The sequence below is a fragment of the Patagioenas fasciata genome, chromosome 30 (assembly GCF_037038585.1).
Source record: "Patagioenas fasciata isolate bPatFas1 chromosome 30, bPatFas1.hap1, whole genome shotgun sequence".
Classification (NCBI taxonomy): domain Eukaryota; kingdom Metazoa; phylum Chordata; class Aves; order Columbiformes; family Columbidae; genus Patagioenas; species Patagioenas fasciata.
The window spans coordinates 2,707,474-2,734,665 of NC_092549.1; the positions used below are offsets into that span (position 1 = coordinate 2,707,474).

Sequence of the window (27,192 nt, forward strand, 5' to 3'; positions counted from 1 at the left end):
TGCGCCGCGCTGCTGCGGGGCCGGGCCCGCCGGATGCCGGGGCCGCGGGCGCTGCTGGGGCTGGGGCTGCTGGTGGCGGCGGCGGCGCGGGCGGGCGGGCGCTGCCCGGGCCGGGGCTGGGGCTGGGACCGGAGCTGGGACCGGGCCTGGTGCCGCCCCCGCCGCGCCATGCACGGGTCCAGCGCCGGGCCGCAGGGGCTCCGCTTCCTCGGGTACTGCTGGGAAGGGGACCCGGGTGGGGGTACGCGGTAGCGGGGGCACAATTGCAGGGGTGTCCCGAGGGTGGCAGAAGGTGCGGGGGATGCTTGGGGGTCCGCAGGGTGCAGGGAGGGTGCGAGGGGGGTAACAGGGGCCCGGGGTGGGGTGAGGGGTTGGGCAGGACGGGGTGCAGAGGGGTTGGGGGGGACCCATGGGGTGCAGAGGGGTTGGGGGGGACCCATGGGGTGCAGAGGGGTTGGGTAGGATGGGAGGTGCAGAGGGGTTGGGGGGGACCTATGGGTGCAGAGGGGTTGGGGGGGATCCATGGGGGTGCAGAGGGGTGGTTGGATTGGACCCATGGGGTAGAGAGGGGTTGGGGGGATCCATGGGATACAGAGGGGTTGAGTAGGACCCATGGGGTGCAGAGGGGTTGGGGGGACCTATGGGTGCAGAGGGGTTGGGGGGGACCCATGGGGGTGCAGAGGGGTTGGGGGGGACCCATGGGGGTGCAGAGGGGTGGTTGGATTGGACCCATGGGGTACAGAGGGGTTGGGGGGATCCATGGGGTGCAGAGGGACTGAGTAGGACCATAGGGTGCAGAGGGGTTGGGGGGACCCGTAGGGGTGCAGAGAGGTTGGATGGGACCTGTGGGGGTGCAGAGGGGTTGGGGGGGGATCCATGGGGTGCAGAGAGGTTGAGGGGATCCATGCGGGTGCAGAGGGGTGGTTGGATAGGACCCATGGGGGTACAGAGGGGTTGGGGAGATCCATGGGGTGCAGAGGGACTGAGTAGGACCCATGGGGTACAGAGGGGTTGGGGGGGATCCATGGGGTGCAGAGGGGTTGAGTAGGACCCATGGGGTACAGAGGGGTTGGGGGGGATCCATGGGGTACAGAGGGGTTGGGGGGGATCCATGGGGTGCAGAGGGACTGAGTAGGACCCATGGGGTACAGAGGGGTTGGGTAGGACGGGAGGTGCAGAGGGGTTGGGGGGACCCATGGGGGTGCAGAGGGGTGGTTGGATTGGACCCATGGGGGTACAGAGGGGTTGGGGAGATCCATGGGGGTACAGAGGGGTTGAGTAGGACCCATAGGGTGCAGAGGGGTTGGGGGGACCCATAGGGGTGCAGAGAGGTTGGATGGGACCTGTGGGGGTACAGAGGGGTTGGGGGGGATCCATGGGGTGCAGAGAGGTTGAGGGGATCCATGCGGGTGCAGAGGGGTGGTTGGATGGGACCCATGGGGGTACAGAGGGGTTGGGGGGGACCCATCACATGCAAAGGGTTTGAATAGGACCGATGGGGGTGCAGAGGGGTTGGGGGGGACTGGTGGGGTGCAGAGGGGCCCGGGGGGCTCAGCGTGGGGGGCCGTACTCTGCCTCCTCCCACACTCGCTGGCACTTCGCAAATCTGAGGGGGCGGCAGCCGCCCCTGAGCCCCCAGACCCAGGGCCTGTCCCATGTTTCGGTGCCTGTCCCATGTCTGGAGGCCCCTAGAGCCGCCGTCCTCTCCCCCAGGCAGGACGAGGCCCAGGCCATTGACCAGGAGCTCTTCACCGAGTACAAGTTCAGCGTGGACCAGCTGATGGAACTGGCCGGGCTGAGCTGCGCCACCGCCATCGCCAAGGTGGGCGCACAGGAGCCAGGCAGAGTCCCCGGGGTGTCACCGTGGTCCCTGTGGCCCCGCTTCCCCAGCATAACCCTCCACCTCCCGTCCCATGCAGGCCTACCCGCCCAGCTCCTTCACCACGAGCCGGCCCGCCGTGCTGGTCGTGTGCGGGCCGGGGAACAACGGCGGTGACGGTTTGGTCTGCGCCCGGCACCTCAAAATGTTTGTGAGTGTCTCATGCAGGCGGCTGCACGTTCACCCCACGAGGGCGCCCGTCCCCCTGCACCCCTGAGCTTTGGGGGTCCTGCTCTCCGTGCCCGGGTGCTGCTCAGGTCCCTCTTGCTCTTGCAGGGCTATGAGCCAACTGTGTATTACCCCAAGCGCCCCAGCAAGCCCCTGTTTGAAGGTTTGACCACCCAGTGCCAGAGGATGGACATCCCCTTCCTGCCCGAGTTCCCGGCTGAGGTGAGGAGCACCCCCTGGCTCAGGAGCAGCCGTGCCCAGGGCTGTTTTCCACCGTTTTCCTTGCCCCCCGCAGGCCGCGCTCATCGATGAGCTCTACGGCTTGGTGGTGGATGCCATTTTCGGGTTCAGCTTCAAGGGCGCGGTGCGGGAGCCCTTTGGCAGCATCCTCAGCACCCTGGAGCGCGTCACGGTGCCCATCGCCAGCATCGACATCCCCTCGGGTGAGTAACGGCCAGACCTGCCGCAGTAAAGCGCCCGCCGGGGTCTCGCAGGCTCCAGCGTGGTCTCGGCGCTTGTTGCAGGCTGGGACGTGGAGAAGGGGAAGGCGGACGGTCTCCAGCCTGACATGCTCATCTCGCTGACGGCACCCAAGAAGGCAGCGATGCATTTTGCTGGCCGCTACCACTTCCTCGGGGGCCGGTTCGTGCCCCCCGCGCTCCAGAAGAAATACGATCTGAATCTGCCACCGTACCCCGAGACGGACTGCGTCCTGCAGCTCAGCAAGGCCTGAGGACGGGCAGCCCAGGGTGGGGGGCTCGGGGTGCCAGACTGGGCTGCAGCGCAGCAAATCGCAGCCTAATTCTGCCAAACGCTCCACTCTCTGGGAGGAGGATGCTCAGCACCTCTTTGGGTTTCAGTCCTACCCAGCTCTGCCAGAAGGATCGAAGTTTGGTGGCCAAAAGCCCCCCTGAGCTCTGGACTGAAAGTGCAGTTGCCAGCCAGGCTGGGCTTGCTCCCTAATCCAAGTGCTTTGGGGAGCAGGCGCAGTCCAGGGTCTGCTCCGTAGCTCACGTCACGATAGTTTTGCTGCAATAAAGATTTATTGATGCCATTAAAAAATCTGTCAGTGCTCTGCGAGATCTGTCCCTTGTGTCCTTCTGCGACTGACCCACACAAACAGGTCCCTGCCCCTGGGTCTGCTGGGACCTGGGGCCACCCCTGATGGGAGGAAGGCTCATGGGGTGAAATAAAAGCTTGATCCAGCTCCAGATCACCCAGTCCCAGCGCAGTGCTGTGCTCCACCTGGGAAGAGCCTGGAGCACCCCTGGGTGCCAACCAGCACCGGCGTGCAGGATCTGGACCCTCCCAGGCAGACGGTGCCGGCAGCTCAGCACAGCGGCCCCGGCCCTCGCTCACTCTGCCTCCCTCTTCCTCTTCTTCCTCTTTTTCCTGGGGCAGTGCCCAGCCTGGTCTGGCCCGTCTGTGTCTTCCAGAGGTACCTCTGTCTCAGCCAGCTCTTTGTCCTTTGTCTCAGCCAGCTCTGCTTTGTCTTTCTTCTTCTTTTTCTTCCTCTCAGCCACCTCTTGTTTGTCCACGCTCTCCTCCTCCTGCTTCTTTTTCTTCTTCTTCCTCTTCACAACCTTCTCCTCCTCTCCCGCCACCTCCTCTTCTCCACTTGGCTCCTGGCTCTGCAGCACCTCAGGATCAACTTCATCCCTGCACGATTTCCCTTTCTTCTTCTTCTTCTTCTTTTTCTGCTGCCTGTCCGCTGTGGGGCTGCTCTGCGGGGGCTCAGGCTGTCGCTCCTTCTGCCGGTGCGTGGCCAGGAAAGCTCGCTCCTGCTCCTCCAGGCGCGCCAGCTTGGCGCTCATGGTCAGGCCATGACGGGCACCCCTGCAACAACCACGGGCAGCTGGGGTCTGGCACCTCCCGGCCGAGGAACGCGCCCCCCAGCCTGCTTGGAACGGGGAGCCCACCCGCGCAGCCCCACCAAACCACTCACTTGTGCGCCGTGCGGCCCCCGCACGCTCGCATCAGCTCCTCATCCGTCAGCCTGTGGGACACACGGGACACGTCACCCCCAGCGCCAGGGCTGGGGAAAGGGGCTCCCCCTCGCAGCCTTCATCCCTCCCCACCGCCGCATCGCGGGGATGGACGTGAGCTGCTGCCCCGGCCTTGCCTGCGGGCCGAAGAGAGGTCCAGCTTCTCCTCATCCTCCTCCTCGTCGCCTCCTGAGCCAGCGGGCAACGTCGTGGCCTCCTCCCCGTGGGCTGTGAGCGTGGCTGACTGCAGGGAGACAGAGGGGCCGGGGGAAAGGGGGACAAGGAAACGGGGGACCCAAGGGGCACAGAATGATCAGCTGGGGCAGCTGTGCTCGCAGCAGCCTTCCCGGACACACCAGCTGCTCCCCGAGCCGCCCTCCCAGGCCCGTTACCTTCACAAAGCGGCCGTACAACATGTTGCCAGCGCTGCCGGCCTTGCGGGGCTTCTTGTTGCTGATCCTGACCCCCTGCTCAGAAAGCCTCTTCACGCAGACGCCGTCCTGGGGCAGGGAGAGAGTCGCAAGGGGCACTGAGAGAGAGTCGCAAAGCACCCCTCTGCCACCATGTGCTGTTAGGGGCTGTGGGACACACAGCGACAGCGCAGAGGCCACCAAAGGTGACCCTGTGGGAACGGCAGGGTGTGTGGTTCCAGCTAAATGGCCTGGGACAGGTTATACAGAACTATGTTCTTTATGAGCGTAAGGACAGTGAGAATGGTATCGCGGGGCAGAAATCCACCCCTATATGTACGATGTGTGAATGTCGGGCCTGGGTGTGTGAATGAGTGGGTCGGAACGGCGCCCACAAGATACGCATGGGAACGTGACTGAAGACGGCCACAACACGAGTGTGGTGTGCTTGTGATAACATCCCTTGTAACAGCGTCCAGGCCCGTATCTATAAACCTATAAATTGGGAATTGTTAATAAAAGAGGGCTCAGCTCTGCCTGGCTCTGCTCTCACTGCTAACAAGAACTCTGGGCCTGTGTGTCTCTATGTGCTGCTCCTCATGACCCCAAATCCCTGCCCTGCCGTCGAGCCCCATCCCGGCCCCACCGGGGCACCCTACCTGCCCGGTCTCCACCGCCACGTTGGCAGCCGCCTCGTTGAAGACGTGGTCCCACCAGTGGAAGGTGAACGGCTCTGCCGCGTCGTGTCCCACCTGTGGGGCACAGAGGAGCCACCGAAACCGCTGCAGCGCCCCGCGGCTCCTCGGCTGAGCCCAGCGGGACAGGGAGACGCTCACCCCCGCGGTGTCGCACTTGACCTTCACCCGGATGGCCTCGGCGATGCCGTCCTCCCGCTTCCCCAGCCCCTGCCCTGCGGACAACGGGATCTGTCACTGCGGTGGCTCCTCCAGAGCCCCCCAGGGCTGGGGAGGCCACCGGGGGCTGCGGCTGCTGCGGGAGCCCAAGTGTCGGGGTGACAAGGGGGAAGGGGAACAGGGGAGGGGACCGGGGAACTGATGGGGACCGGGAAATTGGCGGGAACTGGCGGGGATTGGAGAACCGGAGGGAACCGGGGAACCGGCGGGGATCGGGGAACCGGCGGGGATCGGGGAACCGGCGGGGACCGGGGAACCGGCGGGGGGACCAGGGAACCGACGGGGACCAGGGAACTGATGGGGACCGGCGGGGACCGGGGGGCAAAGGACCGGAGGGGGCCGGGGGACGCCTGGCCCACGCCGAACAGTGTGGGCGGCCGGGGACACGCAGGGAGCGCCAAGGGCTCGGGGGACACGCCGGGGAGCGCGGAGCGGAGCCGGGGGGGCTGAGGCGACCCCGGGGCAGCCCCCACCTCGCCGCCAGCCGTGGCGCCGCAGCTGGTTCTCCGCGAAGCGCATCCCGCGGCCGAGCGGCTCCGCTCCGCTCATGGCGGCGGGGATGGCGGTTCCGTGGGTGGCGGTTCCGGGGATGGCGGTTCCGGGGGTGGCGGCCCCGAGGGTGGCGGCTCCGGGGGTGGCGGATCCGGGGGGTGGGGGGACTCGGGCGGTCCCGCCGCCGCCTCACGTGGAGCCGCCGCCCGGCAGGGAGCGCTGGGTGCGCGCGCACGCGCGGCGGGAAGGGGCGGGGCCGGGGAGCTGCGCGTGCGCGGCGGGAAGGGGCGGAGCCGGGGAGCTGCGCGTGCGCGGTGGGAAGGAGCGGGTACGAGCGCGGCGAGTGGGGGGGCAGAGCGGGCGCGGGCACGAGGACACGGGGGGGACGCGAACACGGCGACACGGACAGAGGGGACACGGACACTGGGACACGGACATTGGGACACAGACACGGGGGGACACGGACACGGGGGACACGGACATTGGGACACGGACACGGGGGGACACGGACACGGGGGGACACGGACACGGGGGACACGGACATTGGGACACAGACACGGGGGGAACACGGACACGGGGGACACGGACACGGGGGGACACGAACACAGGAACACGGACATTGGGACACAGACACGGGGGGACACGGACACGGGGGACACGGACATTGGGACACAGACACGGGGGGACACGGACACGGGGGACACGGACACGGGGGGACACGAACACAGGAACACGGACATTGGGACACAGACACGGGGGGACACAGACACAGGGGACACAGGGACATGGACATTGGGACATGGACACGGGGGGCACGAACACAGGGACACGGACATGGAGACGGGGACAGGGACATGAGGGACACAGGGACACAGACACTGGGGGACACTAACACAGGGACACGAACATGGGGACGGGGACACACGGACATGGGGGACACGGGGGACGCGGACACATGGGGGACGCGGACACATGGGGACATGGACATGGGGACACGGAGGACACCAACACGGGGACACGGACACAGGGACACATGGGACATGGACACAGGGACATGGACACGGGGAGGACATGGACACAGGTGACACGGGGACACAGACATGGGGACACGGACACGGGGGGACACGGACACGGAGACATGGACATGGGGAGGACATGGACACAGGTGACACGGGGACACGGACACGGGGACACGGACACGGGGGGACATAGACACAGGGACACGGACACAGGGACACAGACAGGGGGGCGACATGGACACAGGGATGGGGACACGGGGGTACACAGGGAGACGGGGGACACAGGGACACAGACAGACACAGGGACACGCTGACGTGCAGACGGATTTACAAACACGTGTGCACACACACGCTCACATGCACGCACACACATACACACCCCTGCATGCATACGTGCGCACCCGTGCACAGACGCGTGCTTGCATGTGAGCACACGAGCGCACACAATACACGCGCACGCTTGCACGCACCCACACACCATACACACGTGCACCAACCCCCACCATCTGGGGCTGCCATAGGAACACACACGTGTTGCACACACACACAGCACTCTACACACCGGTGCCTGTGCACCGCGTGTACACGCTACACGCATACTGCATGCATGCAGCTATACACGCAGTTGCATGGCGTGCGTGCCTGCTGCTTGCTGCCTGCTCTGCACGGGCGCTGGAGCTGCTGGGGGGCAGAGGGGGCTCTGCAGCCTCAGAGGCACGTGTGCCCGTGTGCTCTTGCACGCGTGTGTGCAGCGCAGTGTAAAGCACGGTCCAGCGCTTGGCCCCACAGCGGGGGCTGCTTGCTATTCCCAGGGGGCTGTGCACCAGACCCTGAGCTGGCGCTGCGGTGTTTGCGCAGCTCAGGAGCCCCGTTTGTGACCCCCAACGTGCACATCCCACGGCCAGGCCAAGCCACGCTGTCCTTGTCCCTCCCAGCTCCAGCCCTGCGCCGGCTGCCACTCAAAGCTGTCACCAAGGCCGGTCTATTGCCAGGCCAGTCTCGCTATAAGACTCCCAGCAGCTGCCAGCACCCCGGGCTCAGCTGCGCCTGCAGAGCCGGGGACACCCGCCCCAGCACCCCTCATCCCGCTGGCCCGAGCGACACCGCAGGGATGGAGCCGGGTACCCCCATCGCAGCCCCGGAGCTCCCTTTCCGCGCTCCCTAAAGGGGGAGGAGGACGCGGCGCAGCGGGGAGGCGGCGTGGCGGGGGTGTCCCCGTGAAACGCTTCGACGTCCCTGCACGGCCGCTCACACCGTCCGGGACGAGCAGCCCGGAGCTGCTGCGAACTCTTGTGGGAGAGCCGCAGGCGCCAGGTGAGCGGGGGCGCGATGGGGCATGCGATGGGGGGTGCGACGGGGCGAGCGCGGGGCGGGCGCTGCGCAGTGGGTGCTGTGCAATGGGCCGTGCCCACGCTCACCGAAAGCACCGGTTCGTACTTTGCACCGCTGCAGGTTGCATGCAGGAGCAGCGTTTGCTGGCATGGCCAAGGGGGTCCGGGACGTCCCCCCAGCGCTCCAGCCCCACATCGCTCCCATAGCCCCCCCATGCTTGGCTTTCCCACTCAAACACAGCGTCCTGGCTGCTTCCCCTCCTGCCACCCTCAATAACAGAGCCTGGGGTTTATCTCCAGGGTTGTGCTGAGCAGCCCAGAGTCCACAGGGCAGCAGCCTTGACTGCTCCATATTTCACCGCTATCTGCTCTGTCTGCTGGGGTGAAAAACAAGCAGCAATAACCTTCGTGGAGGGACCGTCTCACGGCCGCGCCGCAGGGGCGTCTCAGGAGGCGGCGGAACGGAGGCAGCGACGTGGGGATTCCCAGCAGGGCACCCAGGAAAGCGTGAGCAGGGCAGGACCCAGCGCCTCAATATCTGCCGAAAGCAGAGCCCCTTCTGGAGCTGCGCCTCCAGCCACCTGCGGTCTGGGCTCTCGGGTGGATCAGGGCTGAGCTGGAGTGAGATCCATCGCTGGCACCGGGCGGGGGGACGTCAGGCACAACCGTGAAGCCCTCAGGCCCCTGGACCTCCCCTGGTGCACAGCAGAAACCCAGCAGGTTTAGCGGGTCCCTCGTGGCACGACAAATGCATCAGCCAGAGCCAACCGGACCCTGTGCAGGGTACACGGAGGCGCAGGGGGACACAGAGATGATGGAGCAGAGCATCTCCCGTGTGAGGAAAGGCTGAGGGAGCTGGGGCTCTGGAGCTGGAGAAGAGGAGACTGAGGGGGGACTCATTGCTGGGGATCAAGATGGAAAGGGGCAGTGTCAGGAGGATGGAGCCAGGCTCTGCTGGGTGACACCAGTGACAGGACAAGGGGCAATGGGTGCAAACTGGAACACAGGAGGTTCCGCTGGAAGATGAGAAGCAACTTGTTGGGGGTGAGGGTGGCAGAGCCTGGCCCAGGCTGCCCAGGGAGGTTGTGGAGTCTCCTTCTCTGCAGACATTCAAACCCCCTGGACCCCTTCCTGTGGAACCTCAGCTGGGTGTTCCTGCTCCGGGGGGATTGCACTGGATGGGCTTTGTGGTCCCTCCAACCCCTCACACTCTGGGGTTCTGTGACACGCCGGTGCCCAACCAGCACTTCTCTCCCTTTCTCTCTCCCCAGGGAGCTCCGGCCGGGCTCTATGGCCAACCCTGTGCCGCCCACACGTCCTTCATCCCCGGGCAGGCTGGAAGACTTGTGATTTTGTTGTTTCCAATGCCAACGGGAGCAAACAACAAATCCCAGTCTCCGCCCTGCCCGGGGCGCAGGCTCCGCACCGGTGATACCGGCACAGGAAACCCTGCACCACGGCAAACCCTGGTGAAACGTGGTGAAAGAAACATGGCCAGGGCTGCACCATCCGTGGGGAACCAGGTATCAACTTGCTGGAGAAATTAAAAATAAACCAAGTCAGAGCAAGGTGACTTTTTGCCCCGAAATCCTGCAGGATTGGGCGAGGAGGCCGAGGAGCATCATTGAACCTCCTCTACCTCCAGCCCTTCCTCACGGCTCCCATGGCTGAGCAAAGGAGCCACAGCAACTCAATCCCGCAACACCTCCCTCCTTCGCGTTTAAGAGGTTTTATTGCAGTTTAAAGCGTTAGGTTTGGTTATTGGGGGAAAAGGCTGCAGTTCTGCCCCAGGGAGGAAGGTCGAATAAAGTGAAAATAAGTTCTTGACAGCACAAATCTCTCTGAATCAATCAGCCAGATTCGCCGTTACCTGCTGAGGAAATTGCTCCTTCCATTACATTTTAAAGGAATTAATTCTATTTATCAGAGAGAAAAATGAGGGGAAACAGTCGGCGAGAAACACCTTTGGGAAATTCCTTGGGGAAGCAGAGATAGAACAGCGAGAAAGTGCAATTGTTGCTCTGAAAGGGGCTTTTTGAACAGCACATTACGGAGGATTAGGGAGAGCTCTCCGAGGGGATTACGGTTTCACTCTAAAGCTCCTTCGCCCCCATTCTCAAAGCCGCCTGTTCCCCCCGAGCCTGGGCCGACCCAGGCCAGGCCGGAAGAGCCGAGTGCCCCGTGGGGCTGCACCCAAACCCCCAGACCGCCCCCTGCCAGCCCTGCTGGGGAACGCGCGGGACCGGCCCCGCAGCCATTCTCCCCCATTGTGAGAGGGGTCATTGCGGCTGCTCCCGTCACCCTGCCCGGAGACTCCACAGGCCCGGGCACAGCGGAAGGGAACGGGTGACAGCGGCTGAACGTGAGCCAAGAGGCCACAGCATCCTGGCTGGTGCCAGCACTGGTGTGGCCAGCAGGGACTGGGCAGTGACCGAACCTGTGCTGGGAATGGGGAGGACAAACCGTGAATCCTGGGGGCAGTTTGGGGCCCCTCAGCTCAGGGCTCAGAATGGTGGCACCAAAATCAACTCAGGGCTCAGAATGGCGCCCCCAGGGGTGTCGGGATCACCTCCCACCAAGAAAGGCCTTGAGGTGCTGGAGTTGAGAGAAGGGAACGGAGCTGGTGAGGGGCTGGAGCACAAGGGTGATGGAGCGGCTGAGGGAGCTGGGGGTTCAGCTGGAGAACAGGAGCTGAGGGGAGACCTTCTGATCTCTGAACTGCCTGAAAGGAGCTTGGAGCCAGGGGGGTCGGGCTCTGCTCCCCAGGAACAAGCGCCAGGAGCAGAGGAAACGGCCTCAAGTTGCCCAGGGGAGGGTGAGGTTGGATTTAGGAACAATTTCTTCCCCAAAGGGCTGTGGGGCATTGAACAGGCTGCCCAGGGCAGTGCTGGAGTCACCATCCCTGGAGGGCCGGACAGACGGACATGAGGTTCTCAGGACACGGGGCAGTGCTGGGGTGGGGAATGGTTGGACTCCATGATCTTGAGGGGCTTTTCCAACCAAAGCGATTCTCTGATTCTGTGACTCTTTACTGCTCCCCGAGGAACCAGGAAGCCCAGAGCTTCAAGAAACAAGGCCCAGCGCAACCTTGAGGGCAATCGCTCCTGTGAGGGCTGAGGGGTTGGGAAAAGCTCATCCCTGTCCCCATGGGGGACGCGACTGTTCCCCCAGCACCGAAGCCACGAATCCGCCCGGCTGCTCCACACAAAGCCCCTCGGCAGCAGCCAGGCCGAGCGCAGAGGGCGGCAGCTTTGCCAAACTGCCCTGGGGAAGCTGCGGAGCCGGCGGGTGAGCATCCCCCGCAAACGGAGCCCTGTTATCTTTGTCTCAGCACCGTGGCTGGCGGGCCGGCAGCAGGTGGGGAACGATCTCAGACTGACACCGAGGTGGATGCTGCGGCGTGGAGAGGCAGAAGAAATGGGTTTTCCTGCTTAAACAAGCAGAGACGGCTGAGGAGCGAACAGTCTCCTCGCTTCTCCCCACATAGACGGTCATTATGCTCCTACGGGAAGCGCTGGAGCAAACCTTCCGTGCGCTCAGCACGGTCCAGAGCGCTCTCCGGAAACACAGGACCCCCAGATTAAGAATTCAATCCCCCCATGCACAGATCCCACGCCTGCATGTGATTTATGCAGCGGCACTTGCTCACACTGAGGAAGGAGCTGGAAGGACCGCGGTTGGCCAGAAACAGCGGTTTGGGAATAGTTTTGCTGGTTAAAGAGGCTGAAATGTAGCGCACGACCTTATGGCAGAGATGGGGACACAGCCCGGCTCCCGTGGCCCAGCAGCACCACCTCTCCTCCAGCTGCCTTTGCTCCTTGGACTGGGTGCCCCTTGCTCTAACACATTGTTTGCAAGAGCCGCTTGCACGGGTACGGAGCCTTAGCAGAGATAAATAGACCTTGGTTGAAGGCAAAGGACATCGGCCAAATCCAAGGATCACCAGGGACCACAGAGGCTCGTTTTTAGCTGCAAAGAGGCCAAATAACATTAGGAAAGAGCTCAGACCCTACCAGCGCAACCAGGAGCTCCAGCACCCGTCCTTACGCAACTTCTAACAAATGCTTTTGATGTTTGAAGAGAGGTTGCAAAAAGAAACCCATGTGTATGTGCACAGGAGAGATTAAAGCTCAGCTTTCTGGACCCGGGTCTAAAAAGCCCTGGTCTTGTTGCGATGCACGTTGCAGAAAGGCAGCAGCGTTTCCAGCCCACGTGCGCTCCCGTGTTTTCTCAAGCGGCTGCTTCTCCACCCACGCGCTCCCAGCACCACCGGGTATTGATAGATCCCATCTCCAGCGCAACGCCGGGTACAGCAGGTTTTACAGGTAGCCAGGAAAGCAGCGCTTGGATCCCTCCCACCCCCTCTCACTGCCCGGTCCCACCCTGCCAAAAGAAACCTAAAACCCCCCAAACAAGCACATTAGAGCCAGCAAACAGCAAGCACTGTGATTGCTGCAGAAAAGCGGGGGTGAAACCCGCGGTGCCCAGAGCTGCTCGGGTGCCCCGAACACCCCTGGGGTCAGCAGAACACACTGGGCTCCTGTGCTGGAAATCAGGTCACCCAAAGAATTACCGAGAACAGAGTCATTCTGGTTGGAAAACATCTTTAAGATCGAGTCCAAGCGTGAACCTGATGCTGGCACTGCCCCATGTCCTGAGAACCTCGTGTCCGTCTGTCCAACCCTCCATGGATGGTGACTCCAGCACTGCCCTGGGCAGCCTGTTCAATGCCCCACAGCCCTTTGGGGGAGAAATTGTTCCTAAATCCAACCTCAGCCTCCCCTGGCGCAACTTGAGGCCGTTTCCTCTGCTCCTGGCGCTTGTTCCTGGGGAGCAGAGCCCGACCCCCCTGGCTCCAAGCTCCTTTCAGGCAGTTCAGAGATCAGAAGGTCTCCCCTCAGCTCCTGTTCTCCAGCTGAACCCCCAGCTCCCTCAGCCGCTCCATCACCCTTGTGCTCCAGCCCCTCACCAGCTCCGTTCCCTTCTCTCCACTCGCTCCAGCACCTCAAGGCCTTTCTTGGTGGGAGGTGATCCCGACACCCCTGGGGGCGCCATTCTGAGCCCTGAGGTGATTCTGGTGCCATTTTGAGCCTCGTCCTGAGGGGCCCCAAACTGCCCCCAGGATTCACGGTTTGTCCTCCCCATTCCCAGCACAGGTTCGGTCACTGCCCAGTCCCTGCTGGCCACACCAGTGCTGGTACCAGCCAGGATGCTGTGGCCTCTTGGCTCACGTTCAGCCCATCACCAACACCCCCAGCTCCTTTTCCACGGGGAAGCTTTCCCGTCACCCATCCCCGAGCCGGCAGCGTTGCGTGGGGTCGGTGTGACAAGGTAACCTCGTCCTACACACATTTCAGAATCCCCAATTCAAAGGTGGCTTCCAAACGGGCACATTTAGGGTCACATTTCGGGGCTGGGCTTCACAGCATTTGTTCTGCATCAAAAAGGTTTCCTGCCCCGAGAGGGAAGGACACACAGACAGGTGGGGAGGTGGGACAACCCCCCGTGATCTGCAGGAGGTGAGCACAGGGGGACACGGATTAATCACCAGTAACGTGGGGAGCTCAATCAGCTTCAAGGTGGCAATCAAGGAAGATACATGGAGTGCAGGGAGACAGATGGTTGTGCGCATTTATTTGTCTTTGATAAAAATGGTATGCAAATTACACAGCCATGGAGGCTCTTGGGAAAGTATCGCCCTGCTGGTCCTCGGGGAGTTCCTTGGAGAGTCCTAACATTGAAACACACCAAAACTGGAGGGGGGGATGGAGGATGGATCTAAACTGGGAAGAACATGAACTTCAACATTTTCCGGTTCAATTTCTCTTTTCGGTGGTGTTTTTTACAGCCTACGGAGCACAAGAGCCACCAAAGCCCTGACAGCCCTGCGCAAAGCGACGTTGCCCGGGCAGAACGCCCTTTTGGAACACGCTCTTCCGCGTGGCACCCTCGATTCAAGTTCAACAACAGCAAGCCTGATCTCTGAAGGGTTCCTTTATACCACCCAGGCTCCTTTATACCACCCCAAGAGTGTAAAGCGGCCGTATTTCAAATGTAGTTGTCACGCATGTGAACCCTCTACCCAGAGCCACCTGTGTGCGGGGGACACAGGCTCAGCTCATCCCACGGAACATGAAGACAAATGACATCAGAAATTTCCAGGTCATTTCCATTTTTCTTTTGATCCATTCCCAATAAGATGCCGGGAGAAATAACCAAACCCCAAACTTGGCTCATTTTTAAATATTTGCCTGAAAGGAGGGCTAGGGGAGGGAATCATGTACAGTTAAAATCAAGCTACTCAAAACACAATCATTCAGGTAAGTAACTAGAAGTATCGCCTCTACCATCTAGAGAGAGAGAGAAGAGTGTCTGAGACAGAGATATTTAGGAAAAAATACACATCTGAAGTCTCTGTGGCCACGATGAGAACTGGAATCCACATACAAGCCAGTTAAAGAGCATTTCAACATGAAATCTTAACTTAGTAGGAAGGGCAGGGCTTAAGCTGTATTTTTTTGTTGTTTGTTTTAAATACATGGACAGCTGTCAGATATGAAAATGATGGTGGGCTTTCCTGAAAGATCCCCTTGTGCATGTGTATGGATGCATGTGCTGGCGTCGGTGGGGCAGCGTGACAAGAGTTTAGGAAGGCTGGGAGCCCAGCAGTCTCTCAATAGCTGCATTGATGTCTCCACCGGTGGCAATAAGCGCCTGCAGGTTGGCCTCACGATTAATGAAGCCCATTGCGTTCAGCTGCTCCAGCTGCTGTTGGAATCGCACTTCAGGGCTCTGCGCCTACGGGGGGAAAGGACAAAGACCTTAGAGATCAACGTCCAACACAGGCGGGGCGAGCAGCGATGGCTGAGCAGGGAGCCTGAGCTCAGCTTTAGGTGTGCTGAACCGCTCCAGGTCTAGCGATGTTACCGCTCTCTCCGCAGGTTTAGTCCCAGCTTTGCACCAGGTGGAAGCAGCACTAGGAGAGGATCCTTGACACTCAAACCTGTGCCAAGGGTTCCAACACCCCAAAGAACCAGCCAGCCTGAGACAACAGACTTCACAGAAAGCACCATGCCCAAGAGAAACCTGTCGCGAACCACAGAGCGGGGTGGGATCGGGACAACCTCTCGCTCACCCTGGAGACGCTCCCCCCACTAAAATCATATCGGGTGTTACATACTTGAGAGCTTCCTCCGGCCAGCAGCTGGATCATCTGCTGCATGAGCTGCTGTTGGGGGTTCCCACCCCCAGCGGGAGAGGCACTGGCCGGTGTCGAAGCGGAGGGAACGGGATTCTCCGGGATTGTGCTTCCTCCTGTGGAGGACGGGGGCATTCGAGGCAAGCCGAAGGAGCCGAGGCTGTGGAGGAAAGCAGGGCCGCTCAGGACAAGCTGACACTCGTGGGCGCCCCTCGAGAGCCGGGCAGCGCGGTACCCAGCGGGCTCTGCCCTCGCTGAGGCCGGTACTATAGCTTTGTGAGTTCAACCAGCACATTGGTGTCCTGGTCGCACAAGGTGTAAACGCTCCTAACGGAGGCACAAGCGTGTCCCACGCTGCCCGTCTGCCCCCACGTGCCCACCCAACCTCGGGGCTGCGCGTCTCCTCAGAGATAAAATTATTGTGTTCAGCCGACCAACTATCGCAAACAAAAGATGGGGAAGGGACCACGCGGTTTCCAAAGCTTTCCTCCAAAAAGAAAGGGTCAAGGATTTCCTGTGGGAATTATGAGCGGAAAGCGTTAATTAGCTGGAGCTCCGAGGCCTGAAGGCGCACACAATTCTCCATGACAGTGCCCTAAGCAGATCTCCTCGATGAATCAACAGCCTGTTGGTATCGAGCACATCAGCTCTGCCCACAGAAAGCCACTTGAAAGCGTTTCTTACCTTGGCACTAGTCCTGGGGCCTCCGTTTGCAGCGTCTGGAGCCCCTGCTGGATCTGGAGGAGAGCCTGCATGGCGCGGGGGTTGGTGAGAATGGAGAGGGAGTCTGGGTTCTGCATCTGCGAACAAAGGCAAAAAGACACAGCGGTACCAACCAGCGAGAGCTTCGGCAGCCAGAGATCCACCGGCTTTAAATCTGCACGGAAAATCGGTGCAGCGCCTCTCGCCCTGCAGCCAGAGCGAACCTGCGAGTCTGGTTCCTCCTCCGAGTCTCCAGACTGCAGGGCGCACCCACAGGGATCGTCACGGAGCTCAGATCCAATTTCCAAAACGAACTGGGTGAATCAGATTAGAACTGGGGGGCACAGGCCTTCGGAATGGAAGTGATTTTGTTTGATTTACCTGAGCGAACCAGCTGCTCTAAGCGTAATTAGGCGTTTTAATTTTTGTAAGCTCATTACAGGGACTGTCCACACAGGGGTTTCACGTAGCTTAACTAGTCTAATTCAAAATCCACCTTTAGGTAATTTAAATGCCTTAATATCGATTGCCTTGTCTAAGCAAGCTCTCCCTTCCTCTCTCCCCTGCGCAAACCCCTTTCTTTCACAGCCCAAACCACCCAAGCCCACGCGCTCCCTACTCCGCTTGACTAAGCAGCCGAGATACTCCCTTTCCTCCAGAGGACGGAAAAGCCGTGGAGCGTGGGGGCTGAGAGCAGCACAGGGCCAGCCAGGGGCCTTTACCTGCTGCAGGAAGACAGGGAGCTGAAGGCGGAGCTGTTCTTGAAGCTGTGGATTCCCAGCAAAGAGGGGGACATTTACCATGATCTAGCAAGAGACAGCACACGTAGGCAGGGTCAGAGGGTTGTTGCCACCGGCTCTTAAACCCTATGTAACTAAGCCATGAGGAACAACTCTTCCAACTGAAATGATTCTATGATTCTAAGTCAGTCATGCCCCTGACTCCCTCCCTGGCCTTTCCAGACATTCTCCTGCTCACGGGGACTGAACCGGGACAGCTCAATTCCTGGCAGCAGCCTGGAACAGGGGCCACTTGGCCATGGGCAAAGAGAAGGGCCATTCCCTGTCCCTCTCAAAGCCACCTGCTTTTGCTAGGGGCTCTGCTAAGCCGCAGTGTTCAGCCTTCAAGCTACGGAGAACAAAACTGTCTATATTCACTCAGCTTTCCAGTTTCTGCAGGAGGAACCACTCCCGGCTACGGAAGCAGAGCGGTCTCACGAGCATCGGGCTCACGGCCCGTCTGACAAGACAACCGCAACACTTTTACCTGTGCTGCAAAGTCCGGGTTCTGGGCGAGGGTTTGCATCATGCTCCGCATATAAGGGGCAGAGATCATGTTCTGCATCAGCTGAGGATTTTCAGAAATCTGCTGCAGGAGTCCTTGCATCTCCGGGCTGTTAAACATCCCTGCAAGGGGAATGGGAAGAGGAGACAAAGGAAAACTCCTTACAAGCCCCAAATACAACATAGAACGGCAAGGTCTTTACTTCATCCCCTGCTCAATGGCAAATACGGCTGCGGACAGCCATGGCAATGCTTTGCTTGCCGCTTTCCCACACTCTCTGGGGTGACAGGGACATCAGAGTTCCCAAATGAACCCTGTAACAGGCACACAAAACAACTCATTTGTGCTTGCACCTGGGCTAGAATCATTCACCTGGGGAGCAGCCAGGGACAGGCACTCCAAAGGGAGGGAACCACCCCCCAAAGAGAGGGAACCACCCCCCAAAGAGAGGGAACCACCCCCCCAAAGAGAGGGAACCACCCCCCCAAAGAGAGGGAACCACCCCCCCAAAGAGAGGGAACCACCCCCCCAAAGAGAGGGAACCACCCCCCAAAGAGAGGGAACCACCCCCCAAAGAAGCCCATTCTCAGCAGCACCCTCTGGTTCCTCTCCTGCTCACGTACCAGCCCCGATGCTCGCGGCGTTCAGCCCAAAGGGGTTGGATACAGTCGGTGTGCTCTGGGTGGTTCCCGAGCCAGTGCTCCCTTCACTGCTGGGCACCTGGCTCTGGGAAGCAGGAGGCGTGGGGCTCCAGGGGTTCGGTAACGGCTCTCTGTTCTCCGTTCGCAAAGGCTGAGAGCTTGAGCTATCAGAATTCCCCGTCAAGGAAGAGAAAGGATTGTTGCCAAACTAGGGAAAAAGAAATAGGTGCGATCAGCCAGCAGAGAACGTCACATTGGCCCCACCGCTGTATGAGCTAGGGAACGGCCCATCGTATTCATCCAGGTCCAGAATTTCCTTAACACTTGGAATAATTTGCCTCTGGAGAAATCTGTAATCCACAACACACCTCGCTTAGAAAAAGGCTCAAGAAGCAGCCACAGCCCTAGATTTGGCTCCCAAATGCAAGGCTTCGAAACACCCATGTGAAATCAGCACCTGGCCATGCCGGCAGGTAACGCCAGACGGGAGTGCGGCTGCACAGCCTTCTGCAGACAGACCTGCGCTCGCTCCTCCTGCGCTCCGAGCCAGCTGCGGCCCAGCCGGCTCCAATCCAAAGGCGTCAGGCTTGAGCTAATCCAGTAAGCCCTGCTGAGAGCAGAGGGCTGCGCTAACGAAGCTACAGGGCCTTCACTTTGGCCACAGCTGGTATCCAGCCTGCTCGGAGGCCAAAGGAGAGAGGGCAGGTCCCTGCTCAGATACAAATGAACCTTCTAAGAGAAGCAGACAACTGGTGCTGCGCAACGGTCTCCTGCCGGTGGCTGCGTTCATTAGCTTTGGGAACGCGGCCCTGTTAGCACGGGGTTCAGGGAAAAACCCCTTTTCCGTGCTCAGCGCACTGCACCCCGCTCACGGCAATGCATGTGGTACCTGCTCCCTGGCTGCGCTGAACATGGGCTCCTGGATGTCCGTGTACATGCGGCGCAGGGCGTTGTATCCTCCTGGAATGCTCTCAAGGTTACTCAAAGCACGGTCCTGGTTCCGCATCATCTCCTGCATCATGGCAGGGTTACGAGCCAATTCCATTGTCTGCAAGAAGGATGGAAACGTGGAAAGCTCAGGTGCGTGGGTACCGCGGAAGGCCGGAGTGGATCGAGAGACTGGTTAGCAGCCCAGTGGTATTCTGAGCTACCAGCCAGGCACTGCAAGAGTTAAACCTCAGCTCCCAGAAGAAAGAGTATAATTAAACCCATTTCACAGCCAGAGAGCAGAGAGATCATTTATCCAAGCAGGGAGAGCCCAGGGATCCTGGCTCCTCCCATCCTTGCTCAGCTCTCTTCTTTCTCAACCTCAATTCAGCTGGATAAGATTGTTTTGTGTCTAAGCAGTATCGGGCCATCCAAACATTTACCACCCATATGTTCCCACTCAAAGGAGATGGACTGCGTTCAAAAACTCAGAAGGTGGAAGAGATTGGATCCTTTCCATTTCCAGAAAAACAAGAAGCCCACCCTCTGTGGGGTTCTGATGTGTCTCCCCTGCACAAGGAACATCCAGAGCTGTTTAAGTACGGATCACGCCCAATTTAGTCCTATAGCTCTAGAATTTCATGTATGGCCGACACAGTTGAGCAGAAGATAACCAAGAAGCAGATGGAGGGGAGGCTCACTCAGCAACAACCCAGAAAGGTCTCCTGGCCAACCTTCCTGAGGGAACAGCAGAGCCCTGTCAGGCTGTTTAACACTTGGGCTCTCACTCGTCCCTTACGCTTCCCTGCCGAGGAGCCTTTGCTGCTCCAGCCAGCCGGTCCTCAAGGGCACGGGCCCTCTGTGTCCTGCGATTGTACAGAACATCGAGACCTTTAGGATCCTGGCCTGTCACAAGTGCTCCCCACTTATAAAAGCAGTAAAATACTGACTGTACAGCTCTGTACTTTATCAAGAGAGAAATGAAGCACTTTCGCAGTAGCTTCACTTCTCTGGGACTGCTTTTAGTCCCGCTCCTGAATCAGAACACAGAAGCCTTTATGCAGCATGCCAGGATGATCCCAGCATCCCTTTTTTTGCTCAACACATGATGAATTCAATAGCCCTGAAAGGCAGATAAGAGTTGGAAGCATGTGGGTTGAGTAATCAGTATTCACATAACTCAAGACCACCATCTGTTTGTGGGGAGCTTACAGCAGGAAGGAAGAGATCTCTAAAAATCACCAATCTGGCATCCACACACTCCCTTGGGAGAGCAGACACTGAAGCTGGTCCACAAAGATGCTCCTGAACATGTTTTAAACCAGGTCGTGGCATCTTGACTCACCTGTCTCATGAGCTCTGGGTTATTCAGCATGTGGCTTATCTCCGGATTCCGCTCCATGAGCTGCTGCATCTGGGGGTTGGCCATGATCATCTGTCTCATGAGGTCAGGGTTAGACATCATGTTCTGCACCAAGGGGTTCTCCATGATCTGAGAAAGCATCTCTGGGTTGGACATCAGCTGCCGCTGCATCTGCTGCTGGAGCTCCATGAAGTTGGCAGAGCCCATCCCAAGGTTGCCCAGCCCAGTGATGCCACCAAAGCCAGCTGGAGAGAGAACAACACGAGTGGGGAGAGGCAGGAGTCAGTAACCGTCAGTGACCGCAAAAAGGGGACAAGCACAGCAGCTGAACTGCACCCACGCTGATCTAGGGCGATCCCGGACTCCTGCAGCGGCCAGCTCTGAGGCAGGACACCCCTGAGCACGCTTCACTGAGGGCTTCGGCATTATCACAGAATCATAGAATCGTCAGAAAAGCCCCTCAAGATCATGGAGTCCAACCGTTCCCCACCCCTGGCACTGCCCCATGTCCTGAGAACCTCATGTCCGTCTGTCCAGCCCTCCAGGGATGGTGACTCCAGCACTGCCCTGGGCAGCCTGTTCAATGCCCCACAGCCCTTTGGGGAAGAAATTGTTCCTAAATCCAACCTCAACCTCCCCTGGGCAACTTGAGGTCGTTTCCTCTGCTCCTGGCGCTTGTTCCTGGGGAGCAGAGCCCGACCCCCCTGGCTCCAAGCTCCTTTCAGGCAGTTCAGAGATCAGAAGGTCTCCCCTCAGCTCCTGTTCTCCAGCTGAACCCCCCAGGTTCCTCAGCCACTCTCATCACACTTGTGCTCCCTTTCCCAGCTCCGTTCCTTTCTCTCCACTCGCTCCAGCACCACAAGGTCTCTCTTGTTGTGGGGGCCCAAAGGAAAGCGAGGTAGGCCAGTGGAAGTGAGTCATGTGAAGCCCAGAGCACACACAAACAACTCCAGGGGTCAAGATCCCCAATTCCTTGGTCTAATCCTAGGAAACTCTTCTTTTGTGTCACATCCTCTCACAGCCATCACTTACACAGGATGGATGTCGCACTGTTAGGGCCTCCATCTCCAGGACCTCCCATGGTCCCTGACCCACTGCTCCGTCTGCTGCCGCTCCCTGCGTCAGGGGCAGAGCTGCTGGATGTGGAAGGCTGAGATGGGGCAGCAGGAGAAGAAGGGGTTGCAGTGGGGGCAGAAGCAGCATTGGGGGCAGAAGCAGCAGATGTTGGATCTTGGACCCTGAAAAGAAACAAAACAAGGTGTTAAACTCCTAAGATTCAGGAAAGGCGAGCAGCGTCCTCTGTGGGGGACACCGGAGGGTGCACCCCACGCTGAACAAGCCTCCCTTCCCACTGCTGTCCCTGGCTGCTCCCACTCCTACAGGACGGACGCACAGCTCTGCTCCCAGATGCCTTCCATCTGCTGGAATCTGCCTCCCATCCTGAGGTACAACAACCCCTGACGTTTTATCCTGGCCCACATGAAGTGGCTTGACTGGTCTTACCCTGAGTCGTATCGAGCTTTTCCTTGAATCACCCTGAACTATTTACCTCAGCTGTATCCCTGAGCAAAGAGTTTGCTCCAAACAGGAAAATCCTCCTGCTGCTCCCACAGAAACCACAGGAGGTTACAGCTGGGCTGGTGCACGGGGTAAACAAGAATCTGCTTTTCTGCAAACCATCCCATGCACCAAATATTCCTATCAGTGCTCCTGGGGGTGAAAAGAAGTATTGGCGTTACTCTACAGATAGGGAAACTGAGGCACGAAGCAGGCAGCATCTGTGCTGTGAAGCTGCAGAACGGTTCTGGTCAGCTTGGTTCCAAATTCATCATCTGCTGCACCTTGCATGCATCTCCATCCAACACAAGTTGACTAGAGCTTCTAATACACACACGCAGATACTGCGCCCACAAAACACAGCGTAGCAGATGCTGGACATCAGCTACATTGACTTAAACCAACCCGAACTAGTACCTTGTAATCACACTTCCTCCTCAGGGCTCTTACAGGAATTTGAAAGAGAACATGTAAAGATTCTCTGAAATATCTGCAGTCACAACAGTGAGTCCTGAACTAGTCCTAAAGAGCTTTCACATGAAATTAGACGACAAAATTCACTTGTGTCAGATAAGAAACGCTACTATGCCACTGACAAGTAAATAAGAACAATGATTTCTTGATTTTTTTTCCCAAACCAAGAATGATTCCTTTCTAACTCCCCTTCCTTTTTCACTCTTATTCTAGGACTTTAAGAACAAAAATCAAACTGAAGGTCCCTGTCCACTTTCCAGACTCATCTGAAAAGCAGCAGCCACCGAGCAGGAGGCAGAGAGTGGGGAACAAAGCAAAAAGGAAGCTGAACAAAAAAGGAAGAAGGAAGCTGGAGAAAGGTCACTTGGTTTCTCTCAGCACAGGAAGAAGCTGTAACACCTTCAGTAAGCACTTCTCTGTGACTATTAAAGGGAAAAAAATCAGCGGTCCAGGACAGCTCTCTGATTTACCCTTCACAATGGTTCACGAGTGCCGCAGTTTGCGGTGGAGACAGCGGTAAACAACATCAGCCTGTCGGACTACCTGGAGATGCAGAATCCAGAGAGAGGCCTCCTGCAGCAGCTGACAATACACATGTTTGTCTTCGCGAAAAAAAGCGAGAAGAGAAATAAATGAAAGCACTAATCTTGACTAAGGCAGTAAGGCAGCTCTCCCAAGGGACAGCAGGGCTGTACAAAGAGCCGCTCAGCGGGAGCCTGAGCAGAGCGCAGCGGGGAGCCCAAGGGATGGCTGCAAAGAGCCTCTGGCTATCAACAAGATGTGGCTGCACCTCAAGTCCAGCAGTTGTTCCCAAGAACCGTCTGTGCCCACTGGAGAGCACTGGGAAAAGCCTAAACTGCAGGATCTTGTGGTCAGTCCTGTGTCCTCTCCTCATGCCCTGATGCAAGCCCAGTCCCAACAGAGTGACCACAGGGCTGCACCCGCAGCGCTGTGCTTGAGCCAAGAGTCACACATGGTCACAGGGCCCAAGCCTCCGCACGTCCCCTCCGAGGCAGAGCACCCACTGTGGACAGGTCTATAGGTACCCCAAGGAAACGCTGTTGTGCCCTACAGATAGTGCTGTCCCCATGTGGCACAACTGCCATGGCACCAAAGTAAAAACCAGGTATTAGTTTCCACTTTGACACAAATTCACTTGGGAAAATAATTTCTGCTCATAGCAACTTTGTTAGAATTAGGATGGTATCAAGTTCCAATGGGTTCTTTCAAGATTACTATATTATAAACTAATATTTAATATTTACATATTAAAATATGTAAAGCCACATACATAAGTGGTGTTAAAGAAGAGTCAGCCCCCTCAGGTACTTGCCACAAACCTACACAGGTGTGTAACGTATGGAAAAGACAGGCGGAGGTACAAAGCCCACAGCTGTATGGCAAAGCCATGACAAGGACAGTTTTCCTGCTGATCACAGCCACAGCCTCATACACAGCCCGGAGCCAGCGCTCGGGCCCCAAAACTGCTCCACTTTGTCACCGACAGCACAGAAAAGCTCCACCATCGCTTATTCCCATCACCCATCTACCCCCAAGCCCCCAAAACGAAACAGTTTCTTACTTCTGTGGAGTCTTAATGACCAAGTGTACAGTCAGCCCATCTTTGATCCCATGTTGATTCAACGTGTCTCCATCCTTCAGGATCTTCCCGGCAAAGATCAGAACCAGCTGATCCTGTTTGGCTTTAAACCTCCTGGAAATCTCCTCTTTGAACTGAAAAACAAACAAAGCACTTTTCAGACAAAGGACCAAGACCAGAAATGTAAAGCTAATACTCCAGATATCACATCCACTATGCAAACAGCATAAGAAACCGACGGTCCTTCAGTACCTCACCCAAAAGGAGCCCATGCAGGTACCAATTCAGTCACCGGTTGCTGAGGATGTCTGAGGTGTTAAGGAAAATAAAAGGCAAGTCTACACTTAAAATGCAGAGTAAATTCCAAAAAGAATAGAGCAATTACCTCAAGATGAGCTGAAGGCTTCCAAAGCAAGACCAAGTGTGGCTCTTAGGTCTAATCCAAATATACCATTTATCCTCTGAATGCCTGATTTCTTTTTTATTCTCTGCTCATTTGATTTTTTTTTTCCTAAGGAAAGCCCAAGTCTGATTTAATACAGGACAGAGCTCTATGGAAAAGGGAACAATCCTTTGTCAGCCAATGGAAATAAACTGGGTCTTCTCCAATTCCTATTTCTGCGACTGAATTCCCTCTGAGCGTGCCACGCCACGGAACACTGGCACCTCTTTACTGTGTGATGGGCTGGGATTAACACCTGCCAATAAAATTGGCATTGTTACGGGGCATTCCCAAGTTGATTTACGAGGAAAAAAGGCCTTGTCTTTGGAAGCCACCAACTACAGGAATTTCCAAGAGAAAGAGAAGCACACATCTCTCCCAGAGGAACTCGCAGCGTTTGCACCTGAACCATCAAAAACAACGCCTGGGAGAGAGCAGCCCCGGTCACAAAGCTTCACGCTTTCCTCTGCACAAACCACCGCTTTGCATCCCACTCATACTGCAGGGCTCACGGAAACCGAGCGGGAAGGAGCAGGAGGGCACAGGGACCCCAGATCTCCGGTGGGTCTTTCACACCACAGCCTCGCGCCCTGCACCCCAGACCAAAGCGCGCAGCGAGCCAAGAAGCCGAGCGCCGTGCCGATGTCAGCTCGTCCCAGCGGGCACGACCCCTTCCACAGCGCTGCAGCGGCCCTGGGGAAGCCCAGTAAGCCCCAGTCCCCTCCTGCTTGCCCCATGAGCGCTGGGGAAGCCCAGTAAGCCCCAGTCCCCTCCCAGTGACCCCAAGAGCCCTGAGAAAGCCCAGCAAGCCCCAGTGCCCTTCTGCTCGCCCCACGAGCCCTGGGGAAGCCCAGTAAGCCCCAGTGCCCTCCTGTTCGCCCCAGGAGCCCTGGGGAAGCCCAGTAAGCCCCAGTGCCCTCCCGCTCGCCCCAGGAGCCCTGGGGAAGCCCAGTAAGCCCCAGCGCCCTCCTGCTCGCCCCAGGAGCCCTGGGGAAGCCCAGTAAGCCCCAGCGCCCTCCTGCTCGCCCCAGGAGCCCTGGGGAAGCCCAGTAAGCCCCAGTGCCCTCCTGCTCGCCCCACAAGCCCTGGGGAAGCCCAGTAAGCCCCAGTGCCCTCCTGTTCACCCCATGAGCCCTGGGGAAGCCCAGTAAGCCCCAGTGCCCTTCTGCTCGCCCCATGAGCCCTGGGGAAGCCCAGTAAGCCCCAGCGCCCTCCTGTTCGCCCCAGGAGCCCTGGGGAAGCCCAGTAAGCCCCAGTGCCCTCCTGCTCGCCCCACGAGCCCTGGGGAAGCCCAGTAAGCCCCAGTGCCCTCCTGCTCGCCCCACGAGCCCTGGGGAAGCCCAGTAAGCCCCAGTGCCCTCCTGTTCGCCCCACGAGCCCTGGGGAAGCCCAGTAAGCCCCAGTGCCTCCTGTTCGCCCCATGAGCCCTGGGGAAGCCCAGTAAGCCCCAGCGCCCTCCTGTTCGCCCCATGAGCCCTGGGGAAGCCCAGTAAGCCCCAGTGCCCTCCTGCTCGCCCCAGGAGCCCTGGGGAAGCCCAGTAAGCCCCAGTGCCCTCCCGTTCACCCCACGCCGCCGTGCCTGGTGAAGCTCCCTGGCAGGACCAGACATCCCTGTCCCCCTTCCCTCTGCTCCATCCACCCTTTGCCCCAAAGCCTCACCCAGCCCCTCTCCCCTCGCTTAAGGGATCTGCCTCCCACCCCACCGCCCCATACGTGCTCCGTCCCCAAAGCTGCTTCTCCCCATCGCAGCACCCTCCCCAAACCAACTACTCACAGAACACCCTCCCTTCTCCTCCCCAGTCCTTCCCACAGGCACCAGCCACCCCAGAGCTCTCTTCCCTCTGACCACTCCCCACGAACCCGCTCTCCCAGCCCCTCGCACACCCCCAACAACGCCTTGGGTTTGACACCCCCAGGACCGGTCCCCCCGCCCCGAACTGTCCCCAAGGGTCAGCTCCTCACCCCGCCCCCAGCACCTGCCCTCACCCAGGGCCCCCAGCTCCCTCACAGCCCCGCTCCCATAAGGCCCCAAAGGCCAAGGGGGTGCGCCCAAAGTCTTCCCAGCTCCCCAAAAATCCTCCGAGTCCCTGTGCCCCTCACCTCCCACCCAGAGCCACGATCCCTCACTTCTCGGGAGCCCCGGCTCTCTCACCCCCCAACGAAAGCCTTCACCCCTCCTCAAAGCGAAGTTCTTCCCCTAAAAATCCCCCTCGGCCCCCCAGCCAGGCCTCCCCTGCGCCCCCCACCCCCAAACCAGCCTCCCCTCGCCCCTCCACACCCCCCAGGCCCGCCCCCACCTCGCGCACGGAGGCGCCGTCCGCGATGACGATCTCCTCCTTGTCCTTGGGGGTCTTCACCGTGACGCGGATCAGAGCCCCCCCGGGGCCGCCCGGCCCCGCCTCGCCCTCCCCGCCGGGGCCGGGCCCGCCGCCGCTCGGCTCCGCCATCTTCGCCGCCGCCGGAGAAAGGCAGCGCGCGCCGCCGACGCAAGAGCGCCGCCCCGGCCTCCCCCCCATACAGGCGGTACCGCCCCCTGGCGGCTCGGCGGGGAGATACAGAGCCAGGGGGCCGGGGGGGTAAAGGGGCGGGGGAGATCACAAAATGACAGAAACACAGAGTATCAGGGGTTGGACCCCAAAAGCCCATCCAGTGCAATCCCCCCATGGAGCAGGAACACCCAGCTGAGGTTCCACAGGAAGGGGTCCAGGGGGTTTGAATGTCTGCAGAGAAGGAGACTCCACAGCCTCCCTGGGCAGCCTGGGCCAGGCTCTGCCACCCTCACCCCCAACAAGTTGCTTCTCATCTT

The 27,192-nt window shown here is 59.2% G+C and overlaps 3 protein-coding genes across 4 annotated transcripts; 1 reads left to right on the forward strand and 2 right to left on the reverse strand.

Moving 5' to 3' along the window:
• Positions 1-3,127, forward strand: NAXE (NAD(P)HX epimerase). Its single transcript, XM_065857665.2, has 6 exons — positions 1-212; positions 1,714-1,822; positions 1,920-2,030; positions 2,156-2,269; positions 2,343-2,490; positions 2,572-3,127. The coding sequence occupies exons 1-6, from the start codon at positions 34-36 to the stop codon at positions 2,778-2,780; spliced, it is 870 nt and encodes a 289-aa protein (XP_065713737.1). The 5' UTR covers positions 1-33; the 3' UTR covers positions 2,781-3,127.
• LOC136112777 (G patch domain-containing protein 4) lies at positions 2,156-5,985 on the reverse strand. The gene is made up of 7 exons (XM_065857647.2): positions 5,830-5,985; positions 5,279-5,352; positions 5,102-5,194; positions 4,425-4,532; positions 4,170-4,276; positions 3,993-4,043; positions 2,156-3,883 (listed from the first exon to the last, which is right to left on the reverse strand). Exons 1-7 carry the CDS (start codon positions 5,903-5,905, stop codon positions 3,403-3,405), a joined length of 990 nt encoding a protein of 329 aa, XP_065713719.1. The 5' UTR covers positions 5,906-5,985; the 3' UTR covers positions 2,156-3,402.
• A 7,826-nt stretch (positions 5,986-13,811) lies between these two features.
• UBQLN4 (ubiquilin 4) lies at positions 13,812-26,859 on the reverse strand. 2 transcript variants are annotated; one of them, XM_065857547.2, is made up of 11 exons: positions 26,684-26,859; positions 23,927-24,078; positions 21,346-21,551; positions 20,296-20,558; positions 18,913-19,071; positions 18,006-18,231; positions 17,365-17,504; positions 16,821-16,904; positions 16,081-16,196; positions 15,379-15,556; positions 13,812-14,996 (listed from the first exon to the last, which is right to left on the reverse strand). In XM_065857547.2, the coding sequence occupies exons 1-11, from the start codon at positions 26,831-26,833 to the stop codon at positions 14,844-14,846; spliced, it is 1,827 nt and encodes a 608-aa protein (XP_065713619.1). In that variant the 5' UTR covers positions 26,834-26,859; the 3' UTR covers positions 13,812-14,843. The 2 variants fall into 2 exon arrangements, with proteins under 2 accessions (XP_065713619.1, XP_065713620.1); XM_065857548.2 differs by lacking the exon at positions 16,821-16,904.
• Positions 26,860-27,192: the final 333 nt, after the last annotated feature.

Coding starts and splice junctions, on each gene's coding strand:
- NAXE (XM_065857665.2), top strand. CDS start 34: ATGCCGGGGCCGCGGGCGCTGCTGGGGCTGGGGCTGCTGGTGGCGGCG. Junction 2,031..2,155: donor CCCGGCACCTCAAAATGTTT/GTGAGTGTCTCA, acceptor TTGCTCTTGCAG/GGCTATGAGCCAACTGTGTA. Junction 2,491..2,571: donor CAGCATCGACATCCCCTCGG/GTGAGTAACGGC, acceptor CGCTTGTTGCAG/GCTGGGACGTGGAGAAGGGG.
- UBQLN4 (XM_065857547.2), bottom strand. CDS start 26,833: ATGGCGGAGCCGAGCGGCGGCGGGCCCGGCCCCGGCGGGGAGGGCGAG. Junction 16,197..16,820: donor TCCCTGTCTTCCTGCAGCAG/GTAAAGGCCCCT, acceptor CTTTGTTCGCAG/ATGCAGAACCCAGACTCCCT. Junction 14,997..15,378: donor TGGCCGGAGGAAGCTCTCAA/GTATGTAACACC, acceptor TTCCCCCCGTAG/GCGCAGAGCCCTGAAGTGCG.
- LOC136112777 (XM_065857647.2), bottom strand. CDS start 5,905: ATGAGCGGAGCGGAGCCGCTCGGCCGCGGGATGCGCTTCGCGGAGAAC. Junction 5,195..5,278: donor TCAAGTGCGACACCGCGGGG/GTGAGCGTCTCC, acceptor TGTGCCCCACAG/GTGGGACACGACGCGGCAGA. Junction 3,884..3,992: donor GGGGGCCGCACGGCGCACAA/GTGAGTGGTTTG, acceptor TGGTTGTTGCAG/GGGTGCCCGTCATGGCCTGA.